The 17,954-nt window shown below is 38.3% G+C and overlaps 1 protein-coding gene across 7 annotated transcripts in view; it reads left to right on the forward strand.

The window, feature by feature from the left end:
* CYRIA (CYFIP related Rac1 interactor A) overlaps positions 1-17,954 on the forward strand; it is a 71,614-nt gene that overhangs the window by 38,442 nt on the left and 15,218 nt on the right. For 2 of the 7 annotated variants that reach the window (XM_090031837.1, XM_090031835.1), the window contains one exon: positions 6,874-6,953. The exons of 2 other annotated variants lie outside the window; for them this stretch is intronic. In XM_090031837.1, the coding sequence (XP_089887963.1) occupies positions 6,884-6,953 (70 nt within the window). In that variant the 5' untranslated portion in view covers positions 6,874-6,883. Of the gene's footprint in view, positions 1-3,547; positions 3,763-6,873; positions 6,954-7,138; positions 7,219-17,954 lie in introns of those variants that run through there. 3 more of the 7 variants (XM_090031836.1, XM_090031833.1, XM_090031834.1) reach the window with 3 other exon arrangements.

A 17,954-nucleotide genomic window follows, 5' to 3' on the forward strand; every position in this document is an offset into this window, starting at 1 on the left:
AAAATGCAAGGTTCTCCACCTTGGGAAGAAAAACCTGCAGCATGTTTGTAGGCTCGGCAGTGCTACGCTGGCTAGCGCTACGAACGAAAGGGACTTGGGGGTCACAATTGACAAGATGAACGTGAGCCTTCAGTGTGATACTGCTGCTAGTAAAGCTTGCATCCATACATGCTTTTCAAGCAAATCCCGGGACGTCATTCTACTATTGTAGTCAGCCTTGGTGAGGCTGCAGCTGCAGTACCGTGTCCAGTTTGGGCTCACAATTCAAAAAGGGATGTGGAGAAGCTTGAGAGAGTCCAAAGGAGAGCCACGTGCATGATCAGAGGTCAGGAAAACAGACCTTACGACGACAGGCTGAGAGCTATGGGGCTCTTCAGCCTGGAAAAGTGCAGGTTCAGAGGTGATCTGATGGGTGCCTATAAGTTTATACAGGGTACTCACCAGTATCTGGGGGAATGCTTGTTCACCAGAGCGCCCCAAGGGATGACAAGGTCAAATGGTCACAAACTCCTCCGGGCCCGTTTCAGGCTGGACATAAGGAAGAACTTCTTTACTGTCTGAGCCCCCAAGGTCTGGAATAGACTGCCATCGAAGGTGGTTCAAGCACCTACTTTGAATGCCTTCAAGAGAAATTTGGATGCTTATCTTGCTGGGATCCTATGACCCCTGCTGACTTCCTGCTCTTGGGACAGAGGGCTGGACTCGAAGATCTTTTGAGGTTCCTTCCAGCCCTAATGTCTATGAATGTCTGTGAAATCTATGCTGTTGTTTCCTATTCTGTATATATAATTTTTCTGTATGTGCCTAAATTTTTTCTTTAAGTGTACTACCCTATAGGATCTCATCTTAATTATCTTAAACACTTTCTCTAATTTACCCATGTTTGTTTATCCTGCAAAACAGCCCCTTCTAGGCTAGTTTCATTCAAAAATTTTATAATGCACCAATTGCATACCAAATCATTGAACAGAACTGGGTTGAGGGCAGATCTGTGCACAAAGTCCACTTCAAATATCAGTCATTTCACAGGAAACCATTGATAAATCCTAGCGTAGTGTTTCAACTGTTCATTATTTATGCTGATTTTTACTTAAGCTAGTGACTTTGAAAATGGGGATTCGTATACCCCCAGGGGAACACGGTTCTTTTTCAAGGGGTGCATGCCTAAAATATAATAATGGCTACAGAGCTTCTGACTGGTCATTGCATAGTGAGTAACAGTATTTCTGTGTGTTGATGTCAGTGTTGCTACTTTTCCTAAGCATGTGCATGCAGGGGTGTAGAGGGTACAAGCAGCAATGTTTTGCAAAGAAGGGGTTACATGGTCAAAAAAGTTTGAAAAACACTTGTCTAGACTTTATACCTTTTTAATTTTCCAGTCCTGCATATTAGTAGTATATTGTCAAGTCTTGGTTATTCTGTGTGATGGCATTCGGTGCAATTAGACAAAGGGTGGGCAAAGTCCTGCCCATGGGCTGGTTCAGGCCTGCAGCAGACTCCATTCCCTAGTAGCCCCTGCCCATGTTGCTGCAGCCAGTTTCTGTGGAGATCCCAGCAGTGGCAGGGCTGTGACAGCGCAGGGCCAGGGTTTCCACGGAGACTGGTGTTAGCAGTACTGGCAGGGCATGCAGCTGAGTGGGGAAATGCTTCTGGGTCTGGGATCTTGCAGCAATGACCAATCATGAGGTTGCAAAGCATACTGGGTATCAGGCAAGTTGGAGGAAAATTAAAAAGTTCCATATAAACTGGGTTAAGCAGGCTTTCCATTTATGCTACTGTAATGGCAGGAATGTTTTAATGGCCAATGTTACCGAGCACTAATGGACATCTGGGTTCCTAAGTTTTGGTGTGTTGACCAACCTAATGTGACTTGAGTGGTTCTAACCTGGAATACAGTATTCTGTTGCTGACTAGCAGAGAACTTTAGATCCAAAAGTAGATCCAGCACATTTTGTAGACAGATTTACAGGTCTTGATTTGGCTTTTATCTTGTGGTCACAAGAAGTTGGAGACCAGTCAAAAGTAACACTTACTCGATGATGATTTGTGTTTACTTATGAAAGTGTCACATGGAACAGTGTCAAAAGTATTATTTCGTAATATTTACAGTTATGAATTTCCTCCCCACTTGTCCTTTTCTTTCAGAGACCCTAAATCAAAAGGGAGGTTTCTTTCTCCTGGTCTGTATTGTCCCTTGATTGCAGAACCCAAACAATGCCCCCCCCAACAGTTTGAATGTGGTTGATCCCAGATGAGTTGAGGTTCTGTTAGGCTATCTTCATCCAGGTTTACATCTTGTTTCTCTTTTTTTCCCTTCATTGTGCCAGGCAGATCTTCTCTTTGCCCTGGCTGCCTCAGTTTCTCTAAGCCCCCATTGCCCTCAGTAGAACTGTCCTTTCCTCTTCCTGGTTAGTAGCTATTGGGTGGGACCTGATCTTTCCTTCCCTGATCCTAGCTCACAGGGGTGACCTCTATTATGCTGCCATCTACTACTAAACTCTCCGGATGTGCTGGGATGCTCCTGATGATGCTCCACGAGGATTCAGTCAGAGAGGATCCTCTGCTTCACCCATTTACTGTCCTGGTTCAGTTGCCTGGTCCCTGCTCCAGGAGATGCCAAACATTGCACCTTTTTTCAGTGTTTCCCTTTAAACTTCCCAGTCTTCTCTCTGGGCCCATTAAAGCCGGCTCCCCGGGGCACGTGTTCTTCAGCCCCAGGTGCCTGCCTGATTTCCCAGACTTCCCCTTGTTCTTTGGTGTGCCGGGGACACACAGTTTGTCCAGACTCGTCCTGGTAAGTTCCCCGCCAACTCAGCTGGCTCCACGGGAGTCTATCAGAGGCCGGTTGTCGGCACCTGCTACAGGCACATAAGTGGAATGAGGCATCTATGTGTGATTATGTTCCCCCCTGTTCAGATCCCTGAGAAATTGTTAAAACAAAAGGCGGGTGGTTTGTCCTTTCGGTTGTTTAGTCTGAAACTTAATGGTAAGGTACTGGTTGTTACAGACGTGTATGCATTCATGGATTTTTCAGAAGTGAAATAAAATTTCACTTAAGCACCTAAGTTAGGGCTCAGCAGCCTACAGCCCCTGAGCTGGATCTAGCCTAGTAAGTTTTGGGGCAACACAGAAAATCAGGTAACACATAGCCCACACTGCCGTTCTTCTCATGTCTATGCTTACCTCAGTGCAGTGTGGGAAGTGCGGAGAGCTTTAGCTGTCCGGAAATGGAGATTTGCAGCTGGGAGTCAGGTCCCAAGCTCTGGCCCAAGACAGCAAAAAAGTTGCTGATCCTTGGCTTAAAACTACTTAGAATATAATCTGGCTCCGTATATGAATTTCATGTGTGAATGTTTCTTGGAGCCAGATTCTGACATTCATATTCACGCTTAGTAAATAAATTACTTGTAAAGTTAATCAAAATGTCTGTATAGTGAATATAATACAATAAAGTAGTGTAAATATATGTGTAGTTGCAGATTATTCTATATAGAAAAAAAATAAACTACACAAGACTAAGGCATACTTACGCTGCTCTTTATGCTAGGATAGCTGCATTCACACTAGAGGTTGTATAAGTATATAAATATGGAGGATGTCAAGGCAGCTTCTAGAACTTCAGAAGTGGCAGCCTGATCATCAACAATGACACAGTTTGGACCGGGTCAAGTGTACTGTTTGTGAAGACGACGTATACTTTCATATAGCTGAAGATCATACCATAAAATAACAGTTATATTCCCTAACCCTGTGTAAATCAAGGTAAGTAATAGTTAAAGAATCCAACCTTCACTCTATCTATATAAAATTAAATTCACAATACGTACTTTTAAGATATTTATTATAGTTGTCTAAAAATGAATTTCAGCATTGTTTAAAACAGTGGATTGAATCCATGTTAATTTTTGAAATTTTTAAATAATCAGTTTATTGTTCATGGTGCAAAAAAAAATGGTTATTTTAGGGGATGGAAAGTACATTCCATATGAGGAAAAAGTATCTTCAGAATATATAAACAGAAATAAAACATTTTACAACCCCACCAATAAGCCCTGGGATGAAAGGAACCCTGTCATTTTGACTTGATATTTAATATTGTCAGAAAATGGAGAAACCTGAAGACGAGTGTGTAATGACAATCTCATAATGCTTATTTTTTAATTATTACCCCTGTTTCTTTTTAATTTATTTTTTAGGGTGGTGCTTAAAAAAAGTAAACACAAATTTGATGTTTTTAACTGTGCCAAAAATGTACATAAAATAGAAGCGATGCTTTCAGATGTTTGGAAATTCTTAACTAAACTTTAGTTGTTTGAAAAGCAGAAGAAAGCATAAAAATATGAGGCCCAGGTTCTGATATCAGTACACCATAGTTTTAAAGTAGTCTACTGACAGCTAAATTATTTCTGCAATTTTAAGTAGCTTGAATATTAAGTAGAATTTGGAAGCTGTTTTACGTATGTTACAGTGGAAATATTTTACTATGTTTTTGGTGTTTTTTGAGTATCATCTCCACATTTAAACTAAACCCACAGTACTGGGCAGCCATACTTTCCAGGTTAGTGAAATTAAGCATTGTGCTCAAACACCTAAGTTAACAACTGTGCATGATTTAGCACATATCAACTGTTCATTTGGGAGCATATACCTTTTTGTAAGTGCGAGGACAAATTATTCTTGCAAACCTAGAGGTGAACTAATTAGCTACCAATTTGTAGAGATCTCAGTTTAGTACAATTGATTTTTTTTATCTGATTAAAGTGTATTCTACAAAATTGGTTCTTATTTCTGTACTCATTTTAAGGTTTAAAATATGGCATTAAAAACTTTACAAAGAAAATTCAGCAGAAATTCAAACTGTGGGGAAGAAGTGATTTCCATGGAAAAGCACGGGGAATGGGAAATAGGATGATTAACAAGAAACTGTCACTTTCTCTCAGAACAAAAGCCCTTTACTTGCTCTTCTGGTTGGTGATTTTAAATAGGATCATAGATCTGTTTGTTTATTTTAATCTCCCTTTTGAGTCTGTTGCAATAAGGCAATGACCTATGTTCATTGACCAACTGGATCAAGTGTCTTTTTTTTGTACATAAATGACAAACCATATCAGTAGTTTTAGGGCATGTAGATAGAGGATGTCAAAGTTGATTCTAGAACTTCAGAAGTGGCAGCAGTATCATCAACATTACAATTTGTAGAGGGACAAATGTAATGTTTGTAATGAAAAACAGTTTGAATCACTAAATCAATACAAATTAAGGCATGGAAAAATAAACTAAAGTGGAAGTTCAAATATAAAAAAATGAAAACAAGGTAAAGTACTTTTCTGAAAGTACAGTTACAAGTTTTTCCCTTAACGTTGATACACTGTACTACTGTGGTCAGAAACAAGAGTTTTAGGTTCAAGATTTCAGGCAACTAAATACAAAAGTGAGAACACATGCTTAGTTTTTGCTGAAAGGGCAGCTGTCAACAAAATCGCTAATATTAGGCCATCTACAAAGGCAGTCTTTCGATGCAGAGTACTGACCTTGGAACTAGAAGAAATTGTTTGGTTGGATGATGTCTATTCTGAAAGCAATGAGGTAAGGCCTGGTTTGAAATGAGTTGAAAATGAGGAATCCAAAATGTTTTTTTTATTCTGGGTGGTATAATCTGGTTCCTTAAATGTTAATGTTAATCTAATGCTTTTTGTGAAATGCAAAAATATGGGTGGGAAGGGGAATTGAGGTCTACATTTATTTGCTTCTAGTGTTCCACTTTAACAAGAAGAAATATTAAATTACTCAAAAACTACATAATTTTAAGTTTCATTTCATTTATGTGATACTTTTTGTAAGCTAAGAGAAGTACACTTTAGTGATACAGTGTAGAACTTGTTTAGAAAGTAAAAATGTAATTCTTTCTCCATAGAAATGAATATAATTTTCTGGAAAACTGAGGTACCTCATGTTTTAATGTTCTTGACGCAAAGTATTGCTAATTGTTTAGCAGGACTTGATGGTCTGTTCATTAGAAATGTTTTAAACGGCAAAAATTCTGGATCATTTTGTTGAAAATATAAACTGAAAAAAGAGATGATTTTTTGAGACTACATCAATGATTTTTAACTTGTATTATAACACTAGCTTCTCTGAAATCAGTGGATTACAAGGTTCATCTTTATATATAGGTATACTTGATACAATTTTTTTTAAATTCATGTAATTGGTCAGTTTGATAGCACCCCTCTTTTTCAGAATTTGTAGAAGCTTTTTCCCCCTCACTTCATTTTGCAAAAAACTGTCTTTACTTTGATACAAATATGCCCTTTTCCTAGTTTAATGGCTAAACGGGTTTAAGCAAAAGCCAAAAACACTTTTCTTATACTCTTCCAGAATGAATGTCCATGAGTCATACCTATATAACTATAAATAGGGCAAGTTTTCTTTGTAGGTGAAACTCCATATTTCATGATTGTCACTGAGCAACTTGTTTTCCAGTGAATTTGCCATTTTCTTCTGACATTGGGAAGTGCTTTTATTAACATGGGGTGCGAGTATTCATAACGTTACTGAAAATATAGAGTTATGGTTTAAGAGATTTTTCCCATTTAAAAAAAAGAAAAGTAAAAATATAAGGAGAAAAGGAAGGGTTTCTAACAGGTTTTTTTTGGTTTGTTTGTTTTTTTCCCTCTAATATCCATTATGGTAAATCATATTGCATCTCTCTATCTCAATGCAAAAATATCATGTAATTTGCCGTCATAAGTTTCCTTAAGTTCCAGCTTTTCTCGTGATATTTAATGTATATTGTAGACTGTATTAAACTCTTAGGTTTAACTTTCTACTTTTGCATATATAACTGTGTTGTGATTTTGTTGCATTCACTAGGTTTGCTGGGATGGGTAATCTTCTTAAAGTCCTTACCAGGGAAATTGAAAACTATCCACATTTTTTCCTGGATTTTGAAAGTAAGTTCAAAGAATTACAGGATAATGATAGAATCTTTTCCCTAATTATACAGTTGGTTGAGGAGGAACCCTTTAAATGTGATTTATAGTATACAGGTACCAGCAGACCTTGGCTCTCCAAAATGATGTATGTAATATTATTCATTTGCTCAGAGCTCCTTTTCTTTTCCTTTTCTTTTTTTCAGGAACCAAATGGGAAATCTTTTAAAAGTTCTCACTTGCACAGAACTTGATCAGGGGCCAAATTTTTTCCTTGACTTTGAAAGTGAGCAAACTTCTTGCCTGGCTTGCCTCCTTCTCCTCTCTCCTCCTTCCCCCCCCCCCCCCCCAATAATCTGCATGAATTTTTACATCACAAAGTAATTCAAAAGGGATTTGCAAACAAAGTAACTTACACTCAAATTTGATATTGAATTCTTGTAGCTGTAAAATATCTTCTTGTAATATCATTAAAAACTTTTTGGCAGAAAATGTGAGACATGATATTTAAGAGTGATCTTGTCTTGACTTGGTTTCAAGACACTATTTTTGATTTAACACAGAAAACTTATTTTTACAAGTAATCTTTACTGTCTTAAACTTGCTTTAAGGGTTAAAAAATTAACACACATTTCTCTGTCCTCTTATCAGATGAAAGTGTGTGTCTTTTTAATATACTCAATGGTTTCTATTAGAACTACAATCTAAATTGTTCAAAAATGACATTTCTTTGCATTGTTCAAAATCCATTCAACTGATTTTTTTTTTTTTTAATTTAAAAAGTGAATAATGTGGTCATAGTGTATATGCTTGATTGCATTTCTCTTAAGTGCATGTCTATCAGCTTGAGAAACTTTCTGATCACATCTATAGTTGAGGAAAGCTAATTTCAGTTTATTTGACTATTCCTGCATGTACTCTAGACTTTCTCTTGAAATCTAGCCATCAAATTCTGAAACATGGCTTAAATCAGTGTGCTCTGCTACTTATACAAAATACCTTTTTTAAATGCTAACAATATATGTTGTCTTGGCTGATGTCATAATACCTTTTATTTGAAATATTCCAAATGCATTTCTGGCAGCAATTAAATATAAACTTCTGTCAAGCTCTTTTGGGAAAGCCACCAACTTAATCTGAAAACATCCCTTTAAACTAAGTCCAAATGTCTTTTTACTTTGAAATAATCTTTAAAGAATTTGATACTTGCTTGTTTTACAATTTTTTTTTAGTAATAGGGAAAATTGTGTGTTGTGCATGTTATTAAATCTGGATTCAGGAGATTGCTAAATAAAGATGACATAAGTATGTGCTTAAGCAAACAGCTTGAGTGTTGTTTCCTGGCTTGGGTCTAGAGCTTTTAAATACAATTTGTTGGAGCCTATGATAATTTTCCCATTCTGATTCTAATTTTACGTCAATATGAAGAATCCATTATAAACTACTGACAGATTAATTTGAGGCACAGTGAAATGATTTGCTTTATCAGCCTTGTATTCTTTTCTTCTTTGTCTGTCTAACTCTCTTTTTTACAGAAAAAAACTGGGGTTTTGAACCCTGATTCCAGATATCATGCTTATTTTATCTATCAACATTTAGAGAGTTAAATAAGTACTCTAGCATCCTAATCTGTTTCTAAGGTTTTTACTGTTTGGGGGCTATACTGTTTAATTAGTCCCATTGTGTCACATCCTGAAAGCAAGTATGTGCTGCACAAGAAGGCATATTTGGCAAGAAACAAGTGGTTTGGCAGTAGAATGCCTTGGAGTTGATGGTAGTAGGATGCTATTTTAGCATTTGGGTTATAAATATTGGATTTTCCCTAAGCACATTGCAAGCAAGATTTAAAATGGAGTGATTCTGAGGGCACCTGCTCCTCAAGGAATGTGACAGGCAATTAGTATAGGCCCATTCATATGTTATTTTAATGCATCCAACGATGGGAGGATCTAAAGTGACTAAAGGCATGATGAGTTTGAGGTTCCTGAGGGAAATGGTAAATGTGTGTTGCAATTTTCTTCTTCGTATAAGACATTTCATAATGTTGTGGGATGATTTCTATAATGTGTTGTGGATTAATCTTCACATTCTCATGCTTTCATATACTTTAATATTAAAAGAAAGCTCTTGAACTGATTTGCATGAACATGAGTCGTACCTGAGGATTTGCTGGAATGGCTTGGTAACTTCCTGTATACTTAAGTTTTCCAGTTCTAGGTTTAAGTTACTTAAAGCTTAGTTAAAATGGGCACATTTAGAAATCTGCCTTCAATATTTCCAAATTATTTCTTAAAATTTCTGAATCATTTGAGGGGGACCAGCACACTGCAAAACCTCCTGTGGTTCCTGAGAGTGCCCATTGTTTTGGGCTTGAGCAGTGATCAGATTTCTGATGCACATTGAAATGAAAGACCATCTTTATTGGGAACATCCTAAAGTAGGGAAAACATCCAAAATTCCATCATCTTTCATCTTCCCAATGTCAACCATTGTCATGCTTTTGGGCATGCCAGTGATTTGGTTGCACAACTGTCTTGTTAACGCAGATGATCAACAGTAAAGAAATCATGAACACTTGAAGCTAGTGGATGTATGTAGTGTCTTTCATAGTTTCATAGTTGGTAGGGTCGGAAGGGACCTTAGCAGATCAACAAATCTGACCCCCTGTGATGACAGGACAAAGTACTGGGGTCAAACGACCCCAGCAAGGTGTTCATCTAGCCTTCTCTTAAAGACCCCCAGGATAGGAGCCAGCACCACTTCTCTTGGAAGTTGGTTCCAGATCCTAGCTGCCCTGACTGTGAAGTAGCACCTCCTGATGTCTAGTCTGAATCTACCCTCTGCCAGCTTGTGACCGTTATTTCTAGTCACTCCTGGTAGTGCTTGGGGGAACAGTGACTCCCCCAGTGCCTGCTGGTCTCCCCTGACTAGTTCGTAAATGGCCACTAGATCCCCCCTCAGCCTTCTCTGCTGGAGGCTGAACATGTTCAGGTCCTGGAGCCTCTCCTTGTAGGTCCTGCCCTGCTGACCCCGATCATGTGAATGGCCCTTCTCTGGACCCTCTTAACACTGTCCACATCCCTCCTGAAGTGCGGTGCCCAGAACTGGACACAATACTCCAACTGCGGCCTGACCAGCATCGTATAGAGGGGGAGGATCACCTCCTTGGAGCTGCTTGAGCTGCATCTGGATGCATCTGGATGGATGAAGGTACAGTTGGCCTTCCTGACTGCATCCCCACACTGCCGGCCCATGTTCATCTTGGCATCAATGATGACTCCAAAGATCCTTTTCTGCCTAGGCACTGACGAGAAGGGAGTTCCCCAGCCTGTAGGTATGCTGCTGGTTCTTCTTCCCCCGGTGCATCACCTTGCGCTTGTCAGTGTTGAAACCCAATCTGTTCTCATCTGCCCACCCCTGTAACCTGTCTAGGTCCAATTGCAGCCTATTCCTTCCTTCTAGCATCCCACATCCCCCCACATCTTAGTGTCATCTGCGAATTTGAACAGGGTGCTCTTTAATCCTTCATCCAAGTCACTGATGAAGATGTACTTTAGCACTTATTTCTATGTTTAGATGATTGAAGTTCTTAAAGTGAGGCTTTTAATTGCTTAATTGCAACATAGAACCTCACTTCTGATGCTGTCCTACATATTGGACATGTTATGTTTTGAAAGTGCTGGTTAGACATTTAGTACTATTAGATCTTTTAATCGTTCAGTTTAAAATGATTTTTTCAAATGTATTTACATAAACCCATAAAGCCAAAGCAGTTCAGTCCTACTCATGTTTAGTTAAACATTTAAGTTCACAAGGGTCTAGCATGTGTATTCTCTTGGATTACCAGCACTGGTATGCATTTTGTTTGGGACAACTGGATTCATATGATCTTGATAATTTGTTTTTGATACCTGCCTTCTGGTAATATTAATAGAATGGCAGGTTTTTTAATTCATTTACCCTGTTGTATTTTGTTCTCTGTTTCTGTCTTGGGCTTGAGTCAGCTTTTCTTTGCTGATCTGCCAATTTGTTTTGGGCATTGAGACATCTTGGTGGTAGCAGAGACTGATGATAATAGTCATCAGTTAGTTCCAGTGTCTTCCCTATACCAAATATATGATAGTGTTTAGAGTGATTGTGACCATGTTGAGTCTTGCAGTACTCCATATGTTCACAACTGGCTGGTAAAGGGCTAGTTTAAATTTATCTGGGTTCTGCTTGATAGAACAGTAGATCAACTAGTGCACTGTGCCATTTACACCTTTCCCATTTACAATCTTGTATACCTCTCAGCACAGGGTGACAAATGTTATTCAGTTCCAGAGAACAGATATAGTAATATATCCATAACTTACTTTATTCTTCCAAAGTTTTCTGTGACTTTGAATAAACAGTGAATTCAAACAGAGCCATGTTGGTGTTATTCTGGTTGGAAACTGGATTAGGACGAATCCAGAGAATCTTTTCTTTCAGAAGTTAGCAAAGAAAAGATATTAATTGGGTGTTAATTTTATGAAGAAAAGGGAGATTGGGATCAATATACAAACTAGGTTCCGATTAATGTTTCTTCCCCCTCTGTCTAACACTGGTGAGGCCACATCTGGTGTACTATGTCCAGTCCTCCCTCCCCCCCCCGCCAAACTACAGAAAAGGTGTAGACAAATTGGAGAAAGTCCAATGGAGGGCACCAAAAATGGTTAGGGGGCTGGTGCACATGACTTCTGAAGAGAGGCTGAGGGAACTGGGCTTATTTATTATGGAGAAGAGAAGACTGAGGGGAGATATAATAGCAGCCTTCATCTACCTGAAGGCTGGTTTCCAAGAGGATGAAGCTGGACTGTTCTCAGGTGTGGCAGATGACAGAACAAGGAGCAATGCTCTCAAGTTATAGCAATGGAGGTTTAGCTTGGGTATTAGGAAAAACTTTCTAATGAGGAGGGTAGAAAAGCACTGAAACAGGTTACTCAGGTGGTGGAATCCCCATTCTTGGAGGTTTTTAAGACCCAAGTAGACAAAGCTGGAATAATATAGCTGGGAACAGTCTTGCTTTGAGCAAGGGATTGGACTTGGATAACCTCCTGAGGTCCTTTCCAACCTTAATTTTCTGTGATTTTTATGACTGCAATGAAGATGCACTTGTGCTGAAGATTAGATCTTGTGATCCAGGAATGCCCTAGTTGATTTGGAATGTAAGAGCAGTAGTGAAGCTCTTTAGTATTTAGTTAAGTATTTTGTTGCTAGATATGTTAATACCCCACTGCAGTATATAAATATTAAGATATTTGTAAACCTGCCTAAATTGTGTAATGCTTCTTTAATCTTCATGCAGGTTAAGTAAGGCAGCTATGTGCATGTGACTTACTTCATCTCTTAAATGCTTTTGGTAAAAGTAGTTGGAATCCCCAGGATGATTTTTTTTCTGTGCACCCCCCCCCCCCGCCCCTTCACACACATAGACCCTGCTGCCAATCTTTTTTACTTTTTAAAATTTGTTTCCTCAATCTTGCTATGCCACGTATTTTACTGGGCTGAAATCTGGATGCATTTCAAAATCATTCCCTGAATTTCGTGACATAACTCTCATATGCTAATGAGAATGGCCTGGTTGTTTTGCATTGATGTTTAGTAGTCAGATTTCCTGACATCTCTTTTCACTCATGTGCTTGACAGAACTGAAAATGAAACCAGTTGTACAAAGTGTTAAAACCTATGTTCAGGGGGTTTTATAATTAAGGGTAACAACATGTAGATCCTTGCAGAATTGGTCCCCATGTTGATTATTCTCAATAGTCGTCCAGAAGAATGTCCAGCATGTTTTACATACAACACAGGAGTTGGCATGCAACAGTGACATTCTCCTCCCTAACTGGAATGTGTCATGACCCAAATCGTTTAAACTAAATACTTCTCTTTAAAAGCCTTTAGGAGCTTTCTGTCATAATTTACTAGGACTGCATCAACATTCTAATATCACAAGATGAAAGGCTTGGAAGACTTGAGTTGTCAGAGCTCAGATAGTTATGTTAAAATGCCTTTGAGTCATCTTCTTTAGCAAAGTAAATTAAAGAGTGGACTTAGGCTTACTGTAACATGAAGATGATGACTTTTCAGTTTGAAATATAACCATTTACACTTAGAGCAGCATTTTTATCATTCCATTGTTCATGTTAATGAGAAAAAGTTTAAAACCATATATATGAAGTTACATTACAGAGAATGCTTAACATATGAAAATAAAGTTTTTTTTGAAATATAGCTTTTGTTTTATTTGATATTACGTAAACTATACACAGTCTTTTACTGTTGTTTACCAAGTACCACATTGATTTTTAGGATATCAACCTATACTTTAAAAACAGCGTACAATATATAAAACAACATAAATTGAATAGTATCTTTCAGCTTCTCATTGTTCCTTTCAGTTGCCTTGAAATTACTCGAAGGAAACAACATGAATATAATTAGCTTTATTGAGATAAATATCAGCTTTTTAAAAATTGCCTGTTTAAGTTCAAGACTGTGAACGTTAAATATTTTTGTTGGTAGTTTAAATAATTTTAAATTTGCTCATTGTGTGACAATAGGAACACTGCCCTTTATATAGTTGGACATACCTTATATGATGCTGTAAAATATTATGGCACAGTTATGTTGAGGTTTTCACTAGCAGCAAGACTAATTCTTTTAAATTTTGCATTATCGTTGAATTCAGCCTTCACATTTGAACACTATTACAATTTAATGAACGATAAAAGACTATAGAGTATTTTCCAGACAAAACATTTGCCAACTTCTTTAGAGAAAACTAGAAAAGTTGGCATCCACGTATGCATAAACATTATGTGGCTCTGAAACCTTAGCCCAATATATCTGTTTTTTGGTGATAAGCAGTGAAGTCACTAAAGTTATAGTTTCTGTACTCTCCACACCAGTATCATGTCACAGCTACCAGCCACACTTTAAAAAGCTTTAGAAACCATTTTCATTGTACAGATCCTATTTATATAAAAATAATATTTTTCCCAGACATTACCTCCCTGGCCCTGATACTCAATTGGTTGTAGAGATGAATTGACCTGCAGCACTAGGAAGGCATAATGGGAGTCCAGAATTATTTAGCAGAGATTGCTCCCTAGCTGTGCTGCTTTAATCTATCTTCCACCTCTGCTTTCAGCTGAATTAGCAGTTTTCACTTTATTTTAGTAATCTGCCTCCAAACTCCAAGCCAGCCCGAGCCCCATCTTTTTTTCCTTTGACATCCTACTCCATTCAGGTTTCTGGCCCCGATATATTCTTTCTGTGACTATCCCCATCTGACTGATCTTTTTGGTTTCCAGGACAGCACAGACTTTTTTCTCTTCTGAGTGGAGGGACAGTTGAGGTAATGGTGGCAGTCAACACCCTTTTCAGTATTCAACACTGATTTTTGACATGAATTCCAAAAAGACACAAAGAAGCCCACTTTGACTTCTCTGAGGTTTCCATCACTGACCTTAGGGGAGCTGTTCTTAAGCAAACAAACAGAAGATATTTTAAAAAAAACAGCCTGAATGCAATGGCAGAACACTAAATCAACCATAACCTGGATTATGCAAACCAAGGTCTAAACAGGATTATGAAATTGTATCCCGTTACGTAGACTAGCTGTCAACCCCAGTACCCCGCAGTGTTAATTAACTTGTTCATTTCAATTGATCTGCTCAATTCACTTTTTACATCTCTTAGCAATGTTGCCTATAAAAGCTCATGCCTCTAAACGAGTTAGTTGGTAGTCTTTCCTAACTTCTTCCTTTTAGTACTGTAAGGGATCATATACAGGAGAAGGGGCAACAAAAGGCACAGAGAGATATGAAAATAAACCAAAAAACGGTGCTTTACCAGAAAAGAAAGTGACTTAGTTTGAAATGGCTCCCCAGTGTCTATGTAGATGTGGCAATTCAGGAGGGCTTTTTGGCACTTTTATCTAAAGCTGAGTCAATCAGCTTTTAGATGAAAGTGCCAAAAAAGCCCCACTGAAGCACGCGATCTATACAGATGCTGAGCAAGCTGGGTCAAACTAACGTGATACATCTTCTGGGCATGTGCCACGCTCAGTCTGGGGCTTGCTAAGCTTAAAGTAAAGCGCCATTTTTTTGTTTTGGCAGGAGAGGGGTTTAACATCTGTAAGCAGCCAAAAAGATTGGAAGTTTTACTCCCAACCTGTACTTTCACCCTGTTACACCACCTAAATAACCGGTCTGAGAAACCTGAGCTAGCCTAGCTTCATCTTCAAAGGCATGGCACATTAATTAAAACATCCACTTGATGGGGGGCAGTTAAAATGTCCATAAAAACAAATGTTTGTCTTGAACTGAACAGCTGCTTCCTGTTGAGAAAATAGGTCTTTAATCCGGGGAGGGGAGAGGTTGAGTGAAATACAGGTTGAAGGCAGGTGGGTGAATTGAGAATGTAAAGGGGAAGACATAAGCAGGGAATGAAGGAGGAATTCATTTATTTATTTCGAATGGAGGCATAAGGTTTGGTAAAGTATTCGTATTCTTGGCATGCCAGACCATGACTGCAGAGTCTTTCTGTGCCAGTATAATCTCATAGATGCAGCACATTTACAAATTTATGAGATTTTTTGTTGTTGATAAAATACCTTTATTTAGGGTCTGGGATAGTGCTTGTCATAAGTGTGCTTCAATTGTACTTATATTTCAGATAGATTCAGTATTAGATATTGTTCATTCAGTCAGCCATTCACACAATGCATAAAATAGCACAAATTAGCTACAAGCCTGCTTAAATATTTTAATAATAAATCTTCTCCTAAGATTCATGTGATGGATCTTGGATAAGAAGCTTAGAGGAAGGATTAACTTGGCTGTAGAAATATTGATGTATGTTGCATATGTAATCAAAGGGATTTATTTCAGCCACGTAGCTTTGCTATGATGAGAGGTACTGATTTCTAAATAGTAGGTTCCAAAAGTAGGGTTTTTTTAAAGCTCCGTTTATCCCTTCCTTGCATGCTTTTGATCTGACAAGGGCTAAAAGTCCAAAAGAGGCAAAAGTGTCATTTTAGCTGTTGGGTGAAATAACTGCTGTTTTGCACTCTTCTCCAGGTGAGGTTACTATGCAAATAAGTCACATAAGTGCACTTCTATATAGATGCTTCTCTAGTGTTTCACTTCAAGAATAGCTGTTCAACTTGATACGAATTCGAAAGGCACTCCATAGAATCTCTCCCTTAATGGTGTTTTATGGACAGCAGACTTTCTTTTCTGCATTTAGTTCTGTTTAACAGAACATGCTGTTCATTGTCCTTACTAGCAGCAGCAAGCTGAAATTTCAGAACGTAAATCTTCCCCCAAGTACATACTTCCTGACAAAGTTGCATCAGATACAGCCTGAAAAGATCCTGCTCCCTTGCTTATATAGTGATACTGAGAAAAAAACCTCCAGTCAGGACAGTTACGACAACAGAAAAGGGCTTCTGCTAGTTTAAATGTTTAGAGACAAAGCAGTTATGCTGACAGGAAAAATCCTTCATACATTAGGTTTCCACTTATGGGGCAGCAGCTCCATAATGTAAGCAAGCCTACAGTCTCTACACGAGCCTAGAAATTATCCGTATATCTCACAGCTATACTCCTGGGTTGCCTAACAGGGCATGTTTTAGGTTTTTGGTTTTTTTAATTCTTAAAAGTACATAATATGCCAATCCACAAAATTCTCCTAAGCTGTTCTCCCTTGTCATCTGGTTAATGGACTTGCTTTTGTGTCTCATTCTTCACCACCAGTTCTTCCCACTTCTATGTCCTTTTGTGTCAGACTCTTCTTTTCATTGTGATTCTTGTCTTTCTTACTGGGACTGCTGGAAAAAACGAAAAGAAGGAATTAAGTGAATGAAAATCACTCTTCCATCTTTAATTCAAAATTGTTTAGATGTTGGTTAGTTCTTTGGCCAATTCAGATATGGGGGAGAAAGGTAAAAATGATCCAAATAACTCCCCCTTCTCTCCTTTCCTCCCTCCTTCCCCTTCCCTTCCAAACATGGATTACTCAATTTGAGTCAGGTGTCAGTTAATTAGATTGTCCAGCTAACTGCGATTTGAACAGACTAATGAGAGTTTCTTTCTTTTCAAACTGGCCAAAAATAAATCAAAACACCTGAAATTCAATAGGTATGATCATGAACCCTGGGAACTTTTCTCTGGTTGTTTTTGAAAAGGGTATTTCAGAGATGCATTTATAAAAGATTATTTGTGCCAATGCAAAATGAAGGCACTTGGGTAGACAGTGAAGCCTCCATCCAGAAACTGCTTCCAGTGGTGTGAATTGCCATGCAAGCAATACCCAGTAAGACCTGACAATGTACAATTTTCACAAGGAAAATGGTGCATCTACCTAAAACATGAAAACCTAAGAAACTTCACTTAGTCGTCTCATGTTGCTTTTCCAAGGTAGATAAATATGTCTTTTACTGCAGATCCACTTTAGCCTGCACTTCACTCAGTGGAAGTGACAAGGCTTGCCTGCTTCAAGAAGGACTTGTTAGCTCACAGTCAGCTTTGCTCTAAATGACCTGCTGAGGGCCACCCAAGGCCTCAAGATATTCCAGCCTCAGCCTCAGTAAATTCTGTATTTTTTTTTATCTATATCACAGATTCTGGGAAAGTAGGATATATGGATTGGCTTGATGTCTTTGTTGCAGTAAACAATTCTAGTGTTGTCTTACGACTTTGAACTTCAACTCTGACACAGTGCCGTGCTGTATTTGACTGCTGATGGGGGAAAAGCCATGGCCTTACACAATTTTTTATTCATATTTAGCAGTTTTTACACCCCCACCACTTCTTTTTCATTGGTCAAGGAAAAAGAAGATATAGATATAGAAGAGAGAAGGTCAGATTTCAGGATATTCTTTTGGTTTTGGCACTGAGACTGAGGACAAGTATTTTTTCTTATGGAAAATAGACATTGATTGATGTCCAGGAACACCTATTGTTTCCACTACTAATAGAAAAATGTTGTGGG

Source organism: Crocodylus siamensis, chromosome 1 (assembly GCF_052110815.1).
Source record: "Crocodylus siamensis isolate JL-2025a chromosome 1, ASM5211081v1, whole genome shotgun sequence".
Taxonomy (NCBI): domain Eukaryota; kingdom Metazoa; phylum Chordata; order Crocodylia; family Crocodylidae; genus Crocodylus; species Crocodylus siamensis.